We start from the raw sequence: 22,177 nt of genomic DNA, 5'->3' as shown, positions 1-22,177 counted from the left end.
CAGTCACTGACATTTTTATGTCCAAGTGTGGATGAGCACAGCTGGCATTCCTGAACAGGCCAACAACACGGTTCCCAAGGCATTTTTGTACACATCATCACATCTGAGTTTCACTGCAGTCTCCAAAAATGGTCCGGTTGGGTCTTAGCCCCAGCTTACAAGTAAGGGAAATTGCAATGGTAGTTGTGAATTGAACCTCAACACGAGCCTTCTCCATCCTCTCTGGCCATTCTTAAATATGCCTTCTGTCTGGTTCCACTTTCTTCTTTTTCAAGATTTTATTTATTTATTTTATGTATATGAGTGCTCTATCTGCATGTACACCTTTATTCCAGAAGAGTATTAGATCCCACTATAGATGGTTATGCGCCACCATGTGGTTGCTGGGACCTGAACTCAGGACCTCTGGAAGAGCAGCCAGTGCTCCTAACCACTGAGCCATCTCTCCACTCCCCCCCCCCCCTTTTCCACTTCCTTATTTGCACAGAACTAACTGTACTTTTGGCTTCCTCCTGCCTTTCGGAGTCTCTGAATCCCCTCCGCCTACCCACCCATGTTGGATTCTCAGCCACTAGGCAGCACCTGATTGTTATCCATTCAGAACCCACAACACACCAACAGTGTATGAAGAGGAAGACAAGCATCCTAGCTAATCAAACAAAAGCCTAATTGTTAACTAAATTAAGGTGCGAATACCTCTTACTAAGTACACTCAAAAGAATTCTACTTCCTGCTTTTTTTGACTGCAGGAAAATTCCTCCCTCTGGCTTCCCCTCAGCTTCCTCACTGTTCAGCATCAGTGTTGCTCCGAACATTCTGCCGACTAAGAAAGAATAAAATGTTTGAGCAAGTGCGTAACAGCACTTGGCCTTCGTGGGCCATGGATAAATATTTACTAAGACTAAATCTTATGCGTGAAAATAATGCTCAAGTTGGAAATATAGTGTATGACAGAGAAGATATAACCTGATGCTGTGAATTGGATGTCTTCATGTCAATGAAACACCCGGCTGAAGCTTATTATTTAAAAAGACATTCATATCCTTAGTGGCTAAGCTAGACTCACAAAGTATCTCAAGTGTGAGTAATTTAGGCAGCTATGTATAAGTGTTTGTTAAAAAAAAAAAAAAAAAAAAAAAAAAAAAAAAATTGAACATGCTTCTGCAAGAGGAGGAAAAGGTAGCAGGAGCTCCCTGCAGAAGGCACACTGGGGTGGATTCAGGTCAGGGATCAGCCACCAGACAGCCTGCACTACAGAGCAAAGGTCTTAGACGATGAGCTGGTGAAAAATATCTGACCCCTCGGCACATGATGCTGCGATGCTGACATTCAATAGCTCTCTCCAAAGGAACTTCTATTTTGAGTACTGGAGAAACCCTCCTGCAGGAACAGAACTGCGAAGGACCCACTCACCAGCTGGTTCTGGTAGGCCGTGACCGCTGTGAAGACTGTCTCTGGAAAGATGAATGTTCTGAATTCTTCTGACTTCAGATTGAGCAGGGAAGCCGTGTGGTCTTTCTTCTTTATGATGTGCACCCGCGGCTGGTACTTATGCATTGAATTCAAAATTATCTACAGTGAGGAGATGGGAAGTCCTGAGTTTCATATCCTTAACCCATCCAATCTGCAACTTTAGGTTCAATTCTAAGACTAGAACCAGCCTTCTCCTTTCCTCTGCCAAGTCATTTTCATACAATTACAAAGTCATCGGGGTGAATGACACTTTACCAAAACAGCCGAGAATCCCAGAAGCCATCTTCTAAGACGATGGAGGCAGGAGAAAAGTCATTTGGGGAGGGGGGTGTTCTATATATGACAGTGTGTGTGTGTGTGGAGAGAAGTCATTTGGGGGGTGTTCTATGTATTGTGTGTGTGTGTGTGTGTGTGTGCGTGTGTGTGTGTGTAGTGTGTGTGTGCACACACGTTTCTGTTGGTGTTCCTGTTTGTGTGGGCACGTACGCTTATGCATGTGGAGGCCGGAGGTGAATGCTGGGTGTCTTCTTCAGTCTCGTTCTCTGGACAGAGTCTCTCACTGCACCTGGAACTCACTGACTAGATTGGCCACTGAGCTCCAGGATCCAACTGACTCCACTCTACAGTGCCCCTGCTGAAACTTGGCTTTTATGTTGGTGTTGGGGGGTGTCCCCAACTCAGGTCCTTATGTGGGAGGCATGCGAGCAAGTGAACCATCTCCTCAGACCAAGTTTTATTCATTTTTCAAAATCAAGGGGGCTGGAGCTATGACTCAGTGGTTAAGAGCCCTTGCTGCTCTTGCGGCAGACCTAAGTTCTATTCCCATGCAGTGACTCACAGCCACCCATTGGTCCAGTTCCACGGGACCTGACACCATCTTCCATTTTTGACTTTCATATGGCCACCAAGTATGCACATGGTGTACATACATGCAGGCAAAACACTTAAACACATAAAAATAAAAAAATTTTAAAAAATAATAATAACAAGTCTTTAAAACATTTTTGGTTTTCTTCTATTTAGACCATAACATTCATGTCTAATTTTCTAAATAAAAAGCAGTATTTTATAGCAGGCCAGATTGTTATTTACAAAGGAAAAAAGGAAAATTATTTAAAAATACAGTATTGTATTACACAGACATGGGTTAAAATTCCAAAACTTCTACTTCATGGCTCTTTTATCTTGGCCAAGTGAGCAAGCCTCTCCAACCTAAGTAGCCTCAAATGTGAACTAGGCACTCACTTCACAGGGCCAGGGTGAGGATAGAGGATGTAACTTTTAATTTTATGTGTATTATTTGTGTGTGCACACGGTTGTACAGGTACACATGGAGACCAGAAGAGGGCACCAGATCCCTTTGAGCTGCATCCACAGGCATTTGAGAGCTGCCTGGCAGGGGCTGGGATCTAAACTCAGATTCTCAAGACAGAGAAGCAAGTGCTCTTTGCCCACTGGGCCATCTGGACAGTCCCTACAGACTGTAACCCTTGTGAAGTACACAGGAAGTAGGAAGTGCCCCAAAATAGGAACTTTAAAAAAAAGACAAAATATAACTGACAATTTCTTTAACCACTAACTTTCAGTTTCAAAACTAAAATGTAATCAATGCCATGGCCATTCTCCATTCTGTAGCTACCAAAAATTACAAGTTCTTAGTAATGATAATACATCTTGGTTAAAAGGGCAGCTAAAAATTACTATTTTCATTCATTCTATGACTAAAATATATTTTGCCACTGTACAAAATGAGCAACAAAACCTTTCTGTCCTTGTTTGCTCACATACGTGTTTGTTTCCAGACAGGGTTTCCCTCTGTACCCCAGGCTGGCCTTGTCTTAAAACCTTGGCAAATTTCCTGCCTCTGCCTCTTGAGTGCTAGGATTATAGGTATAAACTACCACATTTTAATGAACAAAACTCATTTTTAGGTATAGCGTTTCCCACATGTCTCTGACAGACAGTTACTTAAATATACAAAACCGGTCTGCCTTTTCTGAAACTGGGGGTTCAGTTCTATCCTCTCCTCAAACACCTTGCAAATCCTCTGGTCTCAGGAAGCACCCCATAAACAGTGCATTGGGCCCACTAGGTGATGTTTGCTATTTGACATGGTGACTGAAGGGCCCCTTGCTTTCTAATGTGGATAGGTATGGTATAGGAGGGAGAGTTTCTACTGAGTGCATTTACAAACTCTCCACTAGATGCTGAGGGTAATTGATACACGGTGGACATCTGCAACTTTGGGTGGTGCCTCTGTAGATTTAAACCACCTTAAATAGGTCCAGGCATGGTTGTGTATGCCTTTAATCCCAGTACTTGGGAGGCAAAGGCAGAGATAGGTGAATATCTGTGACTTCGAGTTCAAGACCACTCTGGTCTACATAGTGAGTTCTAGGACAACCAGGGTTGCATAGAGGAAACCCTATCTTAAAAAACCAAAAAATAAATCAAATAAAATAACAACTTTAGATCAAAAATATTGTGCCTACACTGAACATATATACTCTTTTCCTTGCTTTTATTCCCTAAACAATTCAGATTAATAACTATTCACATAACATTTGCATTGCATTAGGTATTCCCAGTAGCCTACATACTACTTAGAGAAAATTATATGTAAATAGTTGTTCCAATTTATATAAGTGGCTTGGGCCATGGCTTCATTATTTTCAGGACACCTTAGAACCAATATCCATAGAAATAAGAGAACAATGGGCCACACAGTATTTCTCTGCCTCTGACTTGTAAGTCAACCCCAAGTCGTTGAATGGGATTGAATTTTGTATCTGCCACTCTTTCAGTCTCAAACCAGAATAAGAGCAACTAAGGAAAAAGAATTCTTCAAATATATTGAAATTAAGTTTTGAAAGAGAACATCATTTCTCTATATAATGTACTTCCTCCAAGGAGTCCAAGACAATGAGACTTGATCATAGATCTAGAGTCCAGTGGAAGTAACAAAAGAAAACGTTTGTCCCCTAATATAAAATATTCCCCAGCATTTCTTATATGTTTAACTGAAAAAAATAAGAACTATTAAAAAACATTCCTACTCACCCACATATACACATACCAAAATGAGACAAAAAAAAAAAAAAAAAAAAAACCACCAACCAACCCTTCAAGCCTTAGATAACATCCCTCCCACTCCTAAGCCTTCCAGTCTGTTTCCTCTGGTAAGGGGCACTGAACAACCTCAGATTCCAAGGCTGCTGACTCCTCTCCAGACCTCACAGAGCTAAGAACTACCAACAGAAATGCAAACTGTGTTTTGCTGAGGAAATACCTTCCTGGGAACAGTGGATGCTCCTGTCGGAGACTAAAAACTACATCTGTGATAAAAATGAGAATCTTCAGGGCTGGGGAAAATAGTTTAGGGGTTAAGAGCACAAGCTGCTCTTCCAGAGGACCTGGGTTTGGTTCCCAGCATCCACATGGCAGCTCACACCTGTCTATAACTCCAGTTCCAAGGGATTTGACATCCTCACACAGACAAAACACCAGTGCACATCACATAAAAATATATTTTTTTTAAAAAAAAGAGAGAGAGAGACACTTCATCAAACTGATTCCAAGAAGCTGGTCAAATAATAAAGTACCTAAGAACCCTTCTTTCTCAGTTTCAGAGGATACTTATTCTGGTGACAAAGGGTAAAATTAAATCATACAAGTTTTAAGACTAAAGTAAACATAAGTGGCCACCAACAATTGAACAATTTGACAAGATCCAATTGCCGCACAATTGGGATAGATCTAAAAACTCCTAAAACTCAGCTACCCTTGGAGCTGATGCTAAAATAAAACATTTAAATTCTGGGTAAATAATCTACCGCTGAAGTCTAAAGTCTTTTTGGAGAATGCCAAAGAATTCTAAAACTTTCACATGTAGAAAAGCAAAAGAATTTTTTTTTAAAAAAAAAAATTGTACTTTCTCTCTGCAAAGATTTCAGTTGGGGCCTAATCTACTTTAATATGAACCACATTGAATAAGACTGATGACCGGCCTACAAAGAATATCTCAGATAGTTTCTAAATCTCAAGCCGACAAAAGGGCCACCGAGTGGGAGCAAATTAGGCCAGCACTGAAAAAGTCTGTTATCTTTCCAACAGGTGTAAGGCAGGAGCTCTGTAGCCCACCTCCATGTCTCTCCATGCTACCCACAGTCGCAAGATAACCTGCTCACCCTGATGCGGTTGTAGTAAGCAAGGAAGGTCTCCTGGGACACAAGGATAGAGACACTTACTCAAGTCAATTCTACTGTTTGAAACCATCTCTAGAACTCTCATTTACTGTCCATTACATCCATTCTCCTCTATAATCCACAGATCCAATAAAAGAACTAGGCCTTAACGTCACAAGAACCTTATTTAGTAAATAATAATAATAATAATAATAATAATAATAATAATAGAGATTATATAATTATTATGAAGCTATAATAATTATCCAAGGAAGGAAACTATAAAAGAAATTGTGTTTTTCCAACAATGAAGGCAAAAACACAGAAATAATCTGTTCAAAAGAAGCATGCAAGCCTGCCTTGAGTTTCTCACATAAATTCTAAATGAGACTCTGTCCATATATTTCTATTTAAGAGCATTGAATCATAGGGGCTTGAGAGGTAGCCCAGTGAGTAAGAGTGCTTGTCCTGAAAGCAGAAGATCCTAAGTTCAAATCCCCAGCATCCATGTAAGAGCTTGGCACAGCTGTGTATTCCTGCAACCCCGGCACTAGGGGACAGGGATGAAGAGAGGAGGATCCAAGGAGCTCACTTGCCAGCTCACCAGATGAGACAGCAAGCTTTGATTGGGGGAGAGATTCTGCCTTAATATAATAAAGTGAAGACAGGTAAAGGAGACACTAGATACCTGCCTCTGTCCTCAACATGCATGGCATGGGCACACACAATTATAGACATATGAGAACACACACACACACACACACACACACACACACACACACACACACACACTGGCACACATGTACACACACACACAGGAGCATGAACATTCAATCACATCCAAGACACTGCCCTAACAAGAAACTTAACAAATGGCAAGGACCCTTTTGTCAGTGGCTATTTGCTCTATCAACTGCTGATAAAGGCTCCGAACTGTATTTTCTCCTTTTCCCACAGCCAATGACTCTTTGTCCCAGATTACAATGAACTCTTTACTCACACAAAATGAAATCTGTTTTTGTTTGGTTTAGTTTGCTTTTTGAGACAGGGACATGGTTGAGAGGATTTATTTGGACCAGGTTAACCTCCTCCTGCCTCCACCTCCCCTGGAGAGATTACAGGTGAGCACTATGTCCTCTGCTCTGTTTATAATTGCTAATATTGTCTGTCCTAACACTTATGCAGCCAGAACAGTAGAAACTAAAACTTGGAGTCCTGGAAGAGAAGAGTGATAACAGAGCCTGCAGGGAGACATGCAGACTCTCTAGGTTCCTTTTAGGGAGAAAACAGAACAACTTTATTTTACAGTTGGATGTATTTGGTGCAGAGTAGTGTCACTGGCAGTTCCAGGCCTCATCTAGAGCCTTAGTAGTCAAGGGCTCTGAGCTCCCTCCCAGACATTCGTTCTCTGAGAGACACACCTGAAGGTGTTTTCCTCCTGGCTTTCACATTGCCTTTCTGTATTCCAGAGAGACATGTGAATGCCCAAGGAAAGATTAACTAAGTCAGAGTTCACCTGAGACTTTAGGTTTGCCCTTAGTGAACTCTTTACAGTCCTTTACCAGTCTGTATAGCAACATACAATGCGAATCAACAGCTTTGCACACTTGTTTGGAAATAAGGCCCTCTCAGTCTGCTACACCTCAATCACATGATGTACTCTGCAGAACGCACTTAGCAGGCTCCCACAGGAATTCTTAGTCTCACTTTTTTATGCAATATTATTAATATACTAACATACACAAGATGCTTAACCCCCCCCCCCAAAAAAAATATGTTTGCTGGCCTCCCCAAATGCACAGTCCCTTTGTTTTGTTGGAAAATGTGGCCAAGTGTTAGCAAAACTGTCAGAAGATCCTTGGCACAGAAGATCCCAGACCCCCTTGTACAACAGTGCCACATGGTATCCCCATGAATGCCTTTAACAAAAGCAGTCAAGGTCCCCTGGAGAACATATACATGTTCTCATACAATGACTCAGAGATGGATAGCAGCAAGTTTGGAAGATGTGGGAGAGGGAAAGGCAGAGGGAGGGGAGGAAGGATATTTCACATAACATGTCCCTTACATCTAGAGAGCCAGCAGATCCAAGGCTCTGTACTTACATGGCCATGTTGATCGAGTTCGTTGTTGGTGAGTTTCACCTTTTCAAAAGACACCATCTGTTTGAGGAGCTGCTCACCAGTAAAGGGGGAGTCTGGATGCACATAGAGCCTAGGAAGAGTGTTGGAGAACTTCAATGAGGTGTGTGCTAAGACTCTGTCTTGAATTAAGCATGTTGGCACACATATCTGTCATCTCAGCACTCGGAAGGCTGAGGGGGATTTAGAGTTTGAAACCAGCCTGGGCTACATAATGGGATCCTGGATCAAACACAAACATTTGGTCTTTATTCTAAATGTGTTGATTCTAAAGGACACATAAATATCATGTGAGGAACACATTTCACTTGTCCCATGTACCTTGGATTTATTAAAATAGCAATGTTGAGATAACTCCAAAGCACCTAACATACTTCTTCATGTTCCAGAGATATTGGAGTAATTAATATATTTTCTGTTATCTGCTGAGCAAGCCATTTTTCAAGGATGAGTTTGTTCATTCTCTCTCTCTCTCTCTCTCTCTCTCTCTCTCTCTCTCTCTCTCTCTCTCTCTCTCGTCTACTGGTCTACATTTATCAAATACTTGACCTTACTATTAAAGACCTTTTTAAAAAAAACTGTTACAGTAATGTCTAAGTTTCTAATATAGGCATTACTATCAAGCAATGAAAAAAAATTCAAATGAGGAAGTAAATTTAGAGAACCAACTCATTTAAACTTAAAAGTGACTCAGTTTAATTTACTAATACAAGTCTGGCTAATTTTCAATGCAGGACACAGTGAATGTTTTCTAGTCTATGGATCTGAGCTGAGAGCTTCCTGTCCTGCCCACTTTACACTCCAGCACACAGCTGCATTACAACTGTTTATGTGCTGCTAAAGGAAAGATTTTAACAATCTAAATGAACCTCTGGCTACTAAATTGATTCGTTTATTTAAAAAAAAAACTTAAGCAAAAAAAAAAAGCTTTGGCAAGAAAAATCTAGTGTTCACTGACTAACTGCGATGCGTAAGGAATGCACACTCACTGTAGAAGAAAGGCCAGCCATTCTGTCCCCCTGCTGTCACACTAAGTGCAGCCCTTCCTAAATCTTCACCCCACTGCCTTCTTCACACAATCTTTCAAACATCAAATTGAGATGATGAATGAGAAGGAGGACAAAATCCTCTTTTTCATAAGACAATTACATTGTCCCTTTCTTCTTTTTTTTTTTTCTTTCTTTTTCTGTTCTTCATTTGTTTTGGTTTATGTGCTGGGAATTGACCTCTGGGCTCGATGCATGAGAAGCTCATGTTGTATCAAGGAGCTTTATCAGCAGCCCTGACAAATTCCTTTACCCACATGTCAGCTTATTTGTATATAAATTTTACACACCATCCTTATAGCTGGAATTAATAAATAGTTTTGTTGGGAAAAGCAGGGAAAAAGGTCATAGAACAAACATTACTGGCAATATTTGGGTAAAGAATGAGTAATCTGTGCCACGAAAGAAAGACTAAGATCAGAAGAATCTGTACCGTTGCTGAAATGGATGAAACGGGTCAGGAGTGAACCACCTTGAGGCTGACAGTACCAGAGTCCCGCCCCACCCACAGGGGAACTCTGCAGGCCTCAGAAGCTTGTTTCTCCCTATGTTTTCTGGGGGGTGCTCATAATTGTCTTGTAAATACAAGTATACTTTGATAGTTCGAATACAATACCATGTCAAGTTTTAGCTCTCCAAAGGTATAATTTTACAAATACTGTTATTTTATTGATCAGTATCACATCATCCTTCTCTCCTAGAATCCCAGTTTACTAAAAGATCTAGAAATTGATGACATGCTCCTTCTTTATCATATTCACTATATGTAATCACATTAGCATAGATATGAATTTATTAAATATAAATTACAGTAGTGGTATGAAAATGTAGCATTACTTTGGTCATAAATAATGTTGTGCCTGTTACAACTACCAAATAATATTATGAAGTATTGTGTTTCCTGATTACAAATCACTGACTTTGGTCTGAGGGGGGAAAAAGGACTTCTTAGATTCAGAAGTTTCTTAGAAACTGACTTTCTACCACCAGCTCAAGCATTCTGATTTCCCAAGTTCCTTCCTCTATGGAAGTGGAAAATCTAGGAAATTATTTTCTGTAATAATAATAACAACCAGGAATTTCCATGAATTACCTGAAATGTTTCCATGTCATGGTTTTATCTAATATTAATTTAAATAAGCCAAACCAGGATACATGAAACAACATAGAGGACTCCCTCTTCCCTCGCCCCCTCCTCCCTCACCCCCTCCTCCCTCACCCCCTCCTCCCGACCTAAAATTCCAGCAATAGCTTATGCATGCTTCAGTTAAGATAGCACACTGGTAGGCACTTTTTCCCTAACCAGAACAGATTAGAAACATAAACAAGCATGTCATATTTATGAAGTCCCGCTGGCTTGCAGCAGCTAGCCATATTTTCAGAGAGGAAGAAAATAGGGGAAAAATAAGAGTAAAAGACCAAAGAAAAACAAAGGCTAGAGAAAGCCAAAACCAATGTGTGCTTAGAAAAATGGTTAGGAATCTGCTCAAGTTCCAACTCTCCCCCTTTCTCTTTTCTCTTCCAGACCCCTGTTAAGAAGAAATTAGAAACTGAGCACTTGTGAGCCCAGTCATAATCTAGGCAGTCTGGATGCTGCAACAGGACAATGAGTTTGAGGACAGCCTGACTACATAATAAGACCCTGTCTCAAAAAAAAAAAAAAAAAAAAAAAAAAAAAAAAAAAAAAAAATTAACTGAATTGACTTTTCAAAAGTAAATAATAGAAAACACCAATTCTACTAATTTTAATATCTGTTACAAAGCATTGCTTTTTCACTTGGAAGAACAAATTGCCATTTACAAGTATTTCTTAGTCCTAACCATTTACTATGCTGACTCGCAAGGCTTGGAGGCAACTTTCCTGGTCTGTTTTAAGAACAAAAAGCCAGAGTGCTGTTATCTGCTTCCTGGTGCCTTGAACAGGCTGGAAGACAATAATGTGATCTCTGCTGGTGAAGGTGGTGCTCCTGCGAACTGTGTCGGCCACCCCCCGCTGGGTTTGCTGAGTCCCTAGTGTCCGTGGCTGCAGACTAGATGCCTACAAAGAACCAGCCACACCTTCAAGGATCTTAAGTCTGTACATCGAAGTGAATGTTTACCTGTGATCTAACTTTCAATCAATTACCAAAAATTAGTCATCAAACAGGCAGTTTCTTATTCCAAACAATGGAGTCAACACATGCTGTTTGCTTTATATTAACAGCTGCTGACAGACTCCTGTAACTTCAGCTCTCACACTATACTCCTCCTGAATGTTCTTTTGAGTAAAACGCTCATGAGAAAGGTTCATAGAGACATTAAAAAACATTATTAGCAAAGGTAACCAAGAATACAAACTGCATTGTCTCCAATATATTAGCTGTGTTTAATGTAGAAGAATATTAACTTATTGAATTATGTTTATCCATCAAAATTGTGGAGGGGGAAGAAGAAATTGCTGTCCTTACTTAAAATGTGTGAGTCTTCTGTGGGTCAAAACCAACCAGTTTTACCCAAATGATGCTAAGCATATGCAGATATAATCACACTGATAACAAATGGCTAAAAATGTCGTAAATATTTTATGCACATGAAGATTTTAGGGCAGCTATCAGCATATTTATTTATTCTTACTCTAAGCACTCTATCAGAAATATTATACATATATCTCAAAAAGGTCACGTTTCTAACAAATATTCAAATTGAAATTTCACGAATATCTGGGATTAATTTTGAGAGATAAAAGTAAAGGCAATGTTTTCTCTATGCACAAACTTCACCTTTCTTGAAGACTAACCGACATGTTTTGTTTTCAGTCCTGCGGTGTCCGGGCTTGGAAATCTCTCACGCCAGAGCCCCGTGGTTAAAAACAATTTGCTTAAAATTCACATAAATCAGAAGGGTTAATACCACTTTAATCTGCAAGAAGTCCAAAGTCACGAACCTGGCTGGCAAGGGAGGGTCAGCCTTGCCGGCTACCAGCCATGAGGACCGGTGGTAGGCATAGCGATACCTCTTGTTGTCCACCGGGACGATGTCCATCAGGACTATGTACTTGGCCTCAGGATCCACTCCAGAAAATGACACGCGGATGGTCGGGAACATCCTCCTGGCAGAGAGAGGGAGAGGCGGGCTTCACTCTTTGTAAAGAGCTGACCCGAATTAGGGAGAAAGGAAGAAAGTTGGAACCACCCTTATGGAGTCTCAGTTTCCCTTTGGTTGTTGTTGGTTTTGTTTGTTCTGTTTTATTTCGTTTATGAACCCTCAGAGATGTGCCTACAAAGACAGAACTTCCTCCCCCACCACCACCACCAAAAAAAAAAAAAAAAGAAGAAAAGAAAAGATTCTGTCTCTTTTTCAGGGGCCCCAACTGATAGGTAAAAATTTTGAGCTTGTTTTGTTTTCTCCCAAATAACCAGAGGTGACTCAGTTGCATAACCCATCAAAAATCCCGGGCATTCCTGAGGGAGGGGATTCGTAGAGTTGGCTTCAGAGACTACAAAGGAATCGCCTAGGGTCAGGCTTTCCCGAGCAGCCCGGCTCACATGCTCCGGGCAGCCGCCCAGGCCTCCTCTCTACCCGAAGTTCATCCGTCTTCCGCTAAGGTTTTCAGCCGAGTTTTTATTGGAACCAGGAGGCTTCCGCAGGCTGAATACAACGGGGAGCCTCTCCCTCCCCATCCTGCAGTCCCCAGCGGAGCTCCTGCCACCCCGGCCTTGCTCCGAACCCAAGATACCTGGGTGGGAGCAAAGACCTGGCCGCGCGGCAAGGTCTCCTTCTCTGGGTGTGGAGTCTTGCAGCTAGACCCTGCGAGTGCAAGACCTTCTTCCAATTCTGCGACTCTTTCTCAGGGAGCTGGTGGGAAGCGGAGGCCTCTCAGCTCAGCCACCGCTCTGACCCCCGCCCGGGCAGCTCCCACTCCAGCCCCCGGGAGTGCAGTGTGACCCCTTTTCCCCGTCAGCTCCCGTCCGCGCCAACTACCTTCCGGACTTGGTGATGATCATCTCGGTGCCCAGTTCATGGAATTTGTCCCAGAGCTCCTTCGTTTCCAAGCTGCAGGCGATTTTAGCCATCTCCTCGCTGGGGATGATGGGGGTGGTGGGGATCAGTGGCTCTGTGCAGAGAGAGGATGAGGAAGGGCTGCCGCCCCCGCTGCCGAACTCCGCGTGAGCATCCAGGCTGGTGAGCTCACCCAGGGGCTGGGCGCAGGACGACTTCTCCACGAATTGTTCTGGAGGCAATGAGAATAAAGATTGACTGCTGACACTAGTCAACAAGGAAGGAGCTGGGCAGAGTACCCAAAACAGGCCCTTGGGTCTGGTGCCGCTAAACTTGGAAACTCAAGCAGAAAAGTGTGATCCATCACAGTGCAAAATGTACCTGGGACATGCCCGGTGCTGGACACTAACCGAATCTAATGAGCAGGGTCTATCTGGAACCAGAGCCTATTACCGACGTGGCTGAAGCTACCTTAGGAATAGAATATGAGTGAAGAAAGGGAAAACTTGCGATCTTGAGGGACAGAATGTAAATATCACAACAATCATCCCAAATTCTAGGTTTTTCAGCTACAGAGGGCGGCACTAGAAAGATACCAGCATCTAGTTTGTTAAATCACAGCGGTGGGCTCTAACAGACGTGTGTGTGAGTGTGTGTGTGTGTGTGTGTATGGGGGGGGGTGTTTGAAGATGGAGACAGATTACTGGAGAGATAATCTAGCAACTGTTTTTCCTCCAAATAGCCCGGGAAGTGAGGGAAATAACTTCAATTCTGGTCTATTAAATTAGAGAGAGAAAAAGGTTTTGGCATCTACCAGTGGGTTGAAAATATCCCCCTATGAAGCAGACATTCTCCTGTACAGCTGATAAAAGACCTCCACAGGAACTTTGGTGGAATACAGGGGAAGTTTTCAAAATCCGGCCAACTAGCTTTCATTTCTTAAAAAAGAAACTACCTGAATCTGCAACTAAACCCCCAACCAAACCAGTATGTTCTAACTGCTCTCAAGGAAAACCAAAGAGTTCTAGTTACTTGCATGCACATGTGTGGTGTGTGCTTGAGTTTGTTATGAAATGATTTTTTTATTCCTCATGCTTCTTAATGTGAGGCTAATGGAAAATAGGTTTTGCCCTTTCTTCTCATAATAATCCAGTAATAATAAAGTAATAATCCAGCTCATGGAAATGTTTTAAATGAAGGATAATCTTATTAATTATTGTACAGGTTGTTTCCAAATCAGAGGAAACCAGGCAGTACCGACATTTTATTTTGGAAACACCTTAGGAAGGGAATCCACACCCACTTCTTTACAGGGAATCAAAAAGGAACCTGAACCTCTCCATTTTCCAAGGACTGACAGGTGAACTTTCTCAGCCCCACCTGGCCTGAACTTCAGGGAAGGTGGAGAAGGAAGCCAGGAAAGCAGAATTGCTCCAGTGGTTATGCTAATGTACTTGAGTGGTGGAGCGAGTGTGGGACACATTGGAAACCCACCCTTTACACTTCTGTTTTCTTTTTCAATGAAGACATCCCACTGCCTCTCAACGGATCCCTTAGTGTTTCTGCCTTCAAGTGTTCTCGATTTAGTCATTTCTTGTGCTCTGTTGGACTGGTGAGTGTAAGGGATAAGAAGGTAATACACAAGAGCTGTTCCCAAACAGGTGAACAAACTCCATTCAGAGACCGCACGGGGTAGCCAGGAGAGGTTGTGGAGAGCTGGAATTGGCTTAGCATTTAGAATTGGTAATTTTGATTGAAAGGAGGGGTGCTTAGAAAAATTAAAGAAAAGACTAATGTAGGTATGATAATAGTGGAGTTGGCAAACCTCCCAGACCACTGCTCACATGTCTGTAAAAATTTTAACTTGAGTTATTCATTTTCTACTAGGTACCAAAATGAGATGGAGGTATTCAAGAATTCTCTCCCCGAAGTGGGAAGGACAATGGTACTGATACATTTCAGCAGTCCAGTTTTGAAATTAGTAGCCAATGATATGTCTGAAAAAAATGAGGATTTGGTGGCTAGCTCACTTGCTTTCCAAGATTTTGACTTAGATGGAAGTTGGTGAGAACCGGGGAGGCAGCTCAGAGCTCATGTTTTGACATGGATTTAGGGGAACTTGTGTTTCCTTCTTAGTTTCAAGCTGTTTTGCTCTTCAGCTCTCTCCTGTCCCAGTGTAAGCTCCTTATTTTCCCAAGCCCCTTAAGGTTTCTTCTTGGATGTTATCTTGGATGTGATATGTATTAGAGTCGGGAAAAGATAGAGAAAAGAAAGAAAAATTAGTGAAAGTTTTTAAAAATTGCCTTAAGTTAGCTATTTGATTCCTGACAATATTTTAAGAATAGTGGTGATTAGGTTGTGTGATAATTATTTCCAAAGATCGGAGAGTGAATGACAGCTCTTTCTCTAAGGGTTGTAAGGGGTTGTCAGAACACTTGTCAGGGGCATTTGTTTGCATATTTCATACAACTCAAGTGTGCTCCTGAGAACCTCCCCTCCCGCCTCACTTCAATCTGATCCTAGTGTCTTCTATAAAGAAAACAGTTTATGCAAAAACAGTCTAACTAAATGTCGAGGAATTTGGGAGGCCTTTTGCTAATCTCGACTGAAAATGGCCAGTGTAAATGAGGGTTACTGATAAGCCCCGCGCTTCGTTGGAGAAAGCGGCTCCTGTATGGAAGACCGGCTAATTTTACAGCCCTTTGTAGAGATGTTAAGCCTGTTTATTGTGATGGAAAAATCAAACTGCTTTCTTGTGAAGTTGCGCAGCGTCTTCGATTCCAAGCGCATGCTCAGGTGTTATACGCACTGTGGATCCTGCGTCTTAAAAAACAAAACAAAAACAAACAAAACAAAACAAAAACGTCTTATTTGTCCTTGAATTTGTTTTCATTCAAATTTGCACACCATGCATACTGTCTACTTGACCTCAGGATTCCAGGAAACTGGGGACAGCGACTACAAACACAGCCTGGATTCCCACGACCTTTAGTTGATGGAGAAGCCCAAAAGAAAACTTGGGCAGAGAAGGAAAAAAAAAAAAATCTCCCTCCCGGGACCTATACCTGGTCGACTTAAAAGCGCATCTGGCCAGGAGAAAAGGCCACCCTTGCTGCCCACGGAGCAAACCGCCTGTAGCCAGGGGACGTAGAGAAACACGGCCCCTATGGACGGCCTAGCACCCCGACTTACCCAGGGGTTTGATGGTGTTTTCTGCTGCCTCCTTCTCCTTGGGGCCGCCGCTGGACATGAGCGCGGCGATGGAGAAGGCATTGGCTCGAGAGGAGAGCTGGGGCTTGGGCGACGCGGTGAACTCCATGGTCCCCAGCGTGCGGTCCTGGTCAGGGACCGGGCCTGCCAAACCGCAGTCCAGCTTCTCCCAAGGGAGACAAAGACCCGAAACGCAGCTCAAAGTTCCCGAGTGCAGTCAGAGCGGAACTGGGGACTCCCGAAGAGTCCGTCCCCCACGTCCCCAGAGCTCCACGCTGGCCTCTCCAGTCCGCTAGAGCAAAGCCTGGGAGCCGCAGAGACTTCGAACCAGCGGGAAAGCAGGGTGTGGACCAGCCGCGAACTCAAGACTGTGTGCTAGCCGCCGGGCACGCCAAACATCAACTGCGTAAAATGCAGGGTGCCCAGCACCCACTCCGAGTTCCCCCTCCCTCCCCTGCTGGGGACCGAAGAGTGGCCCAGGCCACGGAGAGGTGATGACCCGCTGTGGGACTCTCGAGGGTGCGGAAACCAGGGAGCCGGATCGCCGTTGTGCTGAGCGCAGCCAGGCGCGACCTACACTGCGCCTGGGCTCCCGCTGCCCCGCGCCTTAATTTGCTGGCCGTGGCGGTCCCTGCACGCAGCAGCCAGTCAGTGTGGTCTCACGTCACCGCTTCCTGGCTGTGCGGCACGGGGCGGGGCCAAGCGGCGCCTGCAGCCTGCGCCTGGAGCGCGTCGCCCTCCTGCCTCAGCGCTCCGGGTGGAGAGCTGGGCACCCCTCACAGTAAACAGTGCCACCAACAAGGTGACGCAGCTGCCTCTGCCACCTCTCTCAGATCCCGTGGCAGGAACGGCACTTTCACTGCCTCCCAGAACCAGGGATGCGCGCGTGGCGCAGGATCCGACGCCACCAGAGGAAGCCTCGCCGAGTTTTACAGTTTCCACTATGTCCTACCGGCGTTCAAAAGTTCCCAAATAGATGAGAAGAGTAAAGCAAGTTCCACAACGCTGAGCGGCATTAACCTCGCAACGCCTCACAGTCCCTAGTGCTGGGTTCCCCACTTGACGGTCTCCAAGTTACATCTACTTTCATAGAGCTGGAGAGCTACATCCCTGGGAAAGAAATTTTGAGCTGCAGGGATCGTGTAGGAAGATGCTTTTTGGCGAACCAGGGCTTCTGCTGCGCACTGGTTTTTTCTAGGCTGGGTTTTCTATTTCGAAGACGGACTCTGAAAAGTAGGGCAGTGGCCCGAAGCAAAGACCAGGGCAGGGCAGGGAGCCCGCGGGGGCCACGCGACAGTCACTGGGAGAATGTGACCTTTCCAGCGTTCTGGCTTTTGGGGACACGGAACCATCTGCCTTGCAGACCCCGCTAAGGCCAGGGCTTCCCACGGCCTTGTGGAAGGAGTTCTGTTGGTCCTGCCCAGTCTAAATAACTCAAATTCTCCAAATTCGCAGGGTAATCCACTTTCCTTGCAGCCGTGTAAACTCTAGAAAACACACACTCTCTCTCAAGCTATACTTGTAAATATTTGCTCTCCTTTCCAGCCAGTTGGTCTGGCGATTAGGAACCTCTTGGTAGGTCTTAAGGTGGGGGGAAAGAAAGAACAAAAAAAAAAAAAAAAAAAAAAAAAAAAAAAAAAAAAAACCACGAAAATACTCCTGTCTCCCACTGCATCCTCTGCACAGCTCCTGAAACAAAGTTATAAAGGAAGCCAAAATAACTATTAAGACCATCCCGTGTAACAAAACGTTGGCATCTGAGGAAGTTCTGATTTAGGCTGGCCTGGCCATCCTGTCAGTGTCTCCTCGTTTCAACATCTCTGTCCAAATGTGAAGTATCAATGTTGGGAAAATTCGAAATTAGTAGAACTGCAGACTTTTCATGCTAGGTTGTTTGTTTACTCCTTGTCTGGGCCACCTCTCACTTTTAAACAGTCAAAGGTGACAATTTGTTGGAGCATCGCCTCTTCCCTCCAGGTCTCCTCCCAGCTAGAAAGAGCCTGAAACTCCAGGCTCACACTCCATCCAGTCCAGGTCCTCCTGATCAGACCCAGTCTTTGCAGCTGTGGCTGTGGAGGAGTGTTCCTAACGGGGCTAAGGCCAGATGGCAGAAAGCTTAGAAGATATACGAAGGAAATATATATATATATTCCCTGTATACAATGCACTTTTTTTTATTATTTACTTTGTGTTGTGTGTGTGCGTGAGTATCACATGTGTGCATGCAGGAGGAAGCCAGAACAGAGTATCAGATGCCCTGGAGCTGAGATTACAAGCTGCTGTAAACCCTCCCTGCGGGTGCTGGGAGTGAACTCTTCAAAGTCCTTGGAAAGAGCAGCAAATGCTTTTAGCTGCTGAGCCATCTCTTCTGGCCTTATATACAATATCCTATTCAAGGTAACATTTTCTTTTTATTATAAGGTTCACACTGTCTTGCTTCTTGTTTTGAATTTTTAGGATTTGTCAAGGAAGATGGATTTCTCTCAAGAAGTGGGGTTTTTATTTGGGAGAGAGAAGAGGTTAATAGAGACTTTGATAAAATGCTTCAACTAATATTGCAGGTTTGGTTCGCTATATCTAGTTTTCAATAACTTGCTGTGTCATTATACCTTAACTGATAGAACTTCCTATTTCATCTTATATAAGACTTAGATTAGAGTTGGAACGGCACCCTGGGAGACACTGATGGAGCACAGGAAAGCTGAATTTCGGAACTCACTGTCCACATTCTTACACGTGCCACCTTAGCCCAGTTCTGGGACTTTTGTGGGCAGGAAATCACCCAAAGGCAGGAGAGGCTGAGCAAGTGGGAGGAGGGAGCAAACTAAAGGAACAGAAGCGAACTTTTAAAGAAATCCAGGGGCCAGAGGTGTGTCACTTGGGTGTCCCTAAGCAATGCGTCTTGTTGGTGTTGAAACCATCACCACAGTGAAACATTGCTGCAGGGTTATTATCTTGGTAAACCGTTCCTCCTCTTAATTCATGGCCTTTGCAAATCAATGTGTTGCTCTAAGAAGGGGAGCGGGTGCTGGCAGAGAGGTGTTGTCACGTGGTAATTCAAACCTTCCGCCTTAGGAAGCTAAGGGTAACTAGTTCTGAGGTCCCTTCGAAACCTTCAGGGAGCAAGGGTTAACACGTAAAACCACCCATGCAGCTAGAACAAAGCAATCACGTTCACACTTCCCTCGACCCTGCCCGGGCTGATGACAGGCTGTGTGTTCAGGCTGCTTTCAGATACCGGCAAAGGCATTGGACTTGAAGAAAGCTTTGCGTCTTGGCTTTTAACAAGGGTTAGCGCTGGCGTTTTGTAGGCTTCCCAAACCTTTCAAAACTTCAGTTCCATCATCGACTTTAAAATGGGACTAATACTTACATGTAGTAGATAGCTCTGTGAGTTAACAAAATCCTAGTGTGTGTAAAACAACCAACGATAAGCAACATCATTACTCTACAAGAGCAAAACAACGCAGCGTTTTAATTATTTGATTTTGAGCTGCATACTCTTAATCGCAGGGACATCAGATAGTTTTGGGATATATGCAGAAGATTGGGACCACGACCACAGACAGTTAAGCTTCGGAGCTGACAGAGCCATCTAAGGTTTTGATATTTGTCTAGAAGGACTGAACAGTGCCCCCTCATATAAGACATGTATTTTAGAAAATTCTCTTTTGCAGCCCCCAGAACCCAGGAGCTTCGTCAACCCCCAAAACTCCAGGGAGTAATCCGCGACCCGCATTCTGCCAAGGTCCCTAACTTAACGAATGCTGTCTGAACGCTTTGCGAGGAGCTGCTGGGACAGATCCCGCGTAGGTCTCGCTGACTGTCCGCAGGCGCCGCGGGCAAGAGCTGAGCCCGGGCTTTGGGCCAGGTATCAGGCAGAGGGCGCCACTAAGCAACTGGGGTTGGGAGGCAGAAGCCAAGGGCAAAAGGGACATCCGCTTCTCAGCAAACAGGCAACTACTTCCGAAAATGGCCCGAAGTCTTGTCCGGATTCTCCTTCCGTTCTTCCGGGTAAACTCTGTAAAAGCGACAGTAAAAGGACACTTGCGCCTTTGGAATAATAAATTTCGTTTAAAGAGGAGGAAAGATGCCCCAAGCAGTGGGAGGAGCTAGGCGAACATAACCCTGAAACGCCTTAGAGGCGCGTTCCCTGCGCTGCCTGGTGCTGGGTGGGGAGTGCTGCATGCAGCTGGCCTGGCGAGATCCCAGCCTGTGCACCCAGGGCCTGCGTTGGTGCCCAATCACACGGTCAGCCTTAGGTATTCTCGAACTCGTGTGGTTGGTAGGAAGTAAGAGCGTGAGTCCCAGCCAAAACCGCAGGTCGTGGCCCTGAACATTCAGATCAGACCTGCTGGGGACCCTGGTTGCCCTATGGCTCCGGCTCCGGCTCCGGACGACTTCATCCAGTTCCCTTTCTAAGGTTAAAGCACAACCATCCTGTGCTGGGGGACTGGGTGAACGCGAGCGATTCACCTGGGATCTCACATTTCTGCTCAGCTTAGACTGGGAGGAGATGGATGTGGCACGGACATTAGGCAATTGGCATTCATCTCCAGGGTCCACGTGCTCTGGAGATAAGGGACCAGAGGCTGCAGTGCGGACGTTTTTCCTCAGCTGCAAGCCAGTAGCTGAGGAGGGCGCAGCCTCCACGGCCTCGCATGTCCTTGTGGGTCCGGTCCTCTGCTTGTCCTGAGTATGGACCTAGTCCCATCCCGCAGCGCCATCGGACCTGAGGCCACTCAGGCTCACATTCGCTCCACACTGTGCCTCTTCACGTCTTCCTCCCCCTTTTCTACGAAGTGCATTCCTCCGGCCCCAAACCACCGGGCTACTGAAGGCTGCTATTTAAAATTCAAACATTTCGACTTTCAAAATCACATTAAAGTATTTGCTTGATTGCTGAGGTTTGGGATACTTCTAAACTTGGGGTGGGGGGCTCTCACCTGGTCCCAGGCTTGTTAGGAAGGTTAAGAATTTCATCTGCATGATGCCGACTCAAGGCAGTTTGGAAGATTCGCCCCTGCAATTACAGTACTCACTCTTCGAGGCGCCCCCTCGACAGCTGGTGAGGACCCAGACACAAGCTGTCTGCACGGGCCTTCAGCAGTGAGGATCCTGCTGGATGAATTCTCTCCCGGTGCGGGAAGACGGCGCATAGGCCTATATGGATGGCTGTCTCGACAACTGGCCAAAGGGTCTTTCCAGAGCTGCCGTTTCTTAGGCGTTTTAAACTAAACAAGTTCTAAGTACATATAGAAGAGCAGCCACAGCTGCCTTATTGCATGCACCCTTCCACGGTCGGTCGGTTAAGGCCAGTTTGGGAGGTGTAACCCCGTTAACTCAAAGCAGTATTGCGAGGTTCCGATGGTTCCTTTTGCCGCCACAGCTGTGCACTGCCCCTTCTGGTGACTGCGGGAGCGGCTCCCGCGTTTGCCACTTGGCCTTCGGCAGGAACTCGAACCAGCTGTTTAACTACAGTATAGATCCACATCTTTATCGGGAGGTTTAGGATGTTAAAGTGAAGACCTGTCAGGAACTAGCCTCCAAGGTCTCTTCCACTAACCTTAGAAGCCCATGTTGGAAGCCCCCACCTCCCCCCAGCAGCTGACAAAAGCCCTCTATTGAGGTTTGGGTACCACTTCCTAAATGTCAACTGGCTTCAGGCAGCCTGAAGCAAACACGAGGGAGCAAACGCCTATGCACTTAGTAAACAAAAATGCACAGCATGTTTTCATTTGCCAATATTACCTAGTGCTTACTTGGTTCTGGTTACTGTGCCAAGCTTAGCGATCAGAATCCCAAACATCGATCAGAATCCCAAACATCTTGCTTCGGTGCCACTCAATACAGGACCCAGAGAACAAGCACGCGGACACAGCATAGAAACTGGAGGGCAGGTTTAAGGAAGTTAAGAGGGGAACTTAGAGAATTCAGCCTGTTAGTGGCCACTCATTCATTCCTGGCCAGACACTGGCTTGTGTGGCCGTTTGCATATGCTCACTGCCCATACATTTGGAGACTTTTTTTTCTTGTTAAAGCATTCATATGGAAATTTGGGGTGACATTTCCATAGAAGTTTTGCTAAGAGAACTCCAGGGGTGCAAACTGCTTAACTTTGAACACACAACAGGACAAATAAACA

General features: G+C 44.6%; 1 protein-coding gene across 2 annotated transcripts in view; it reads right to left on the bottom strand.

The window, feature by feature from the left end:
- Positions 1–16,634, bottom strand: part of Tbx20 (T-box transcription factor 20) — a 61,518-nt gene extending 44,884 nt beyond the window's left edge. The window contains exons 1-5 of one of the 2 annotated variants that reach the window (XM_028872567.2): positions 16,015–16,634; positions 12,805–13,054; positions 11,768–11,932; positions 7,763–7,871; positions 1,414–1,572 (exon numbers count right to left, since the gene is read on the bottom strand). In XM_028872567.2, the coding sequence (XP_028728400.1) occupies positions 1,414–1,572; positions 7,763–7,871; positions 11,768–11,932; positions 12,805–13,054; positions 16,015–16,141 (810 nt within the window). In that variant the 5' untranslated portion in view covers positions 16,142–16,634. The remainder of the gene's footprint in view (positions 1–1,413; positions 1,573–7,762; positions 7,872–11,767; positions 11,933–12,804; positions 13,055–16,014) is intronic. The other variant, XM_028872568.2, reaches the window with a different exon arrangement.
- Positions 16,635–22,177: the final 5,543 nt, after the last annotated feature.

The sequence above is a fragment of the Peromyscus leucopus genome, chromosome 7, assembly GCF_004664715.2.
Source record: "Peromyscus leucopus breed LL Stock chromosome 7, UCI_PerLeu_2.1, whole genome shotgun sequence".
NCBI lineage: Eukaryota > Metazoa > Chordata > Mammalia > Rodentia > Cricetidae > Peromyscus > Peromyscus leucopus.
The sequence above is the reverse complement of the archived record's forward strand: the minus strand, read 5'-3'. Positions and strand labels throughout refer to the sequence as shown.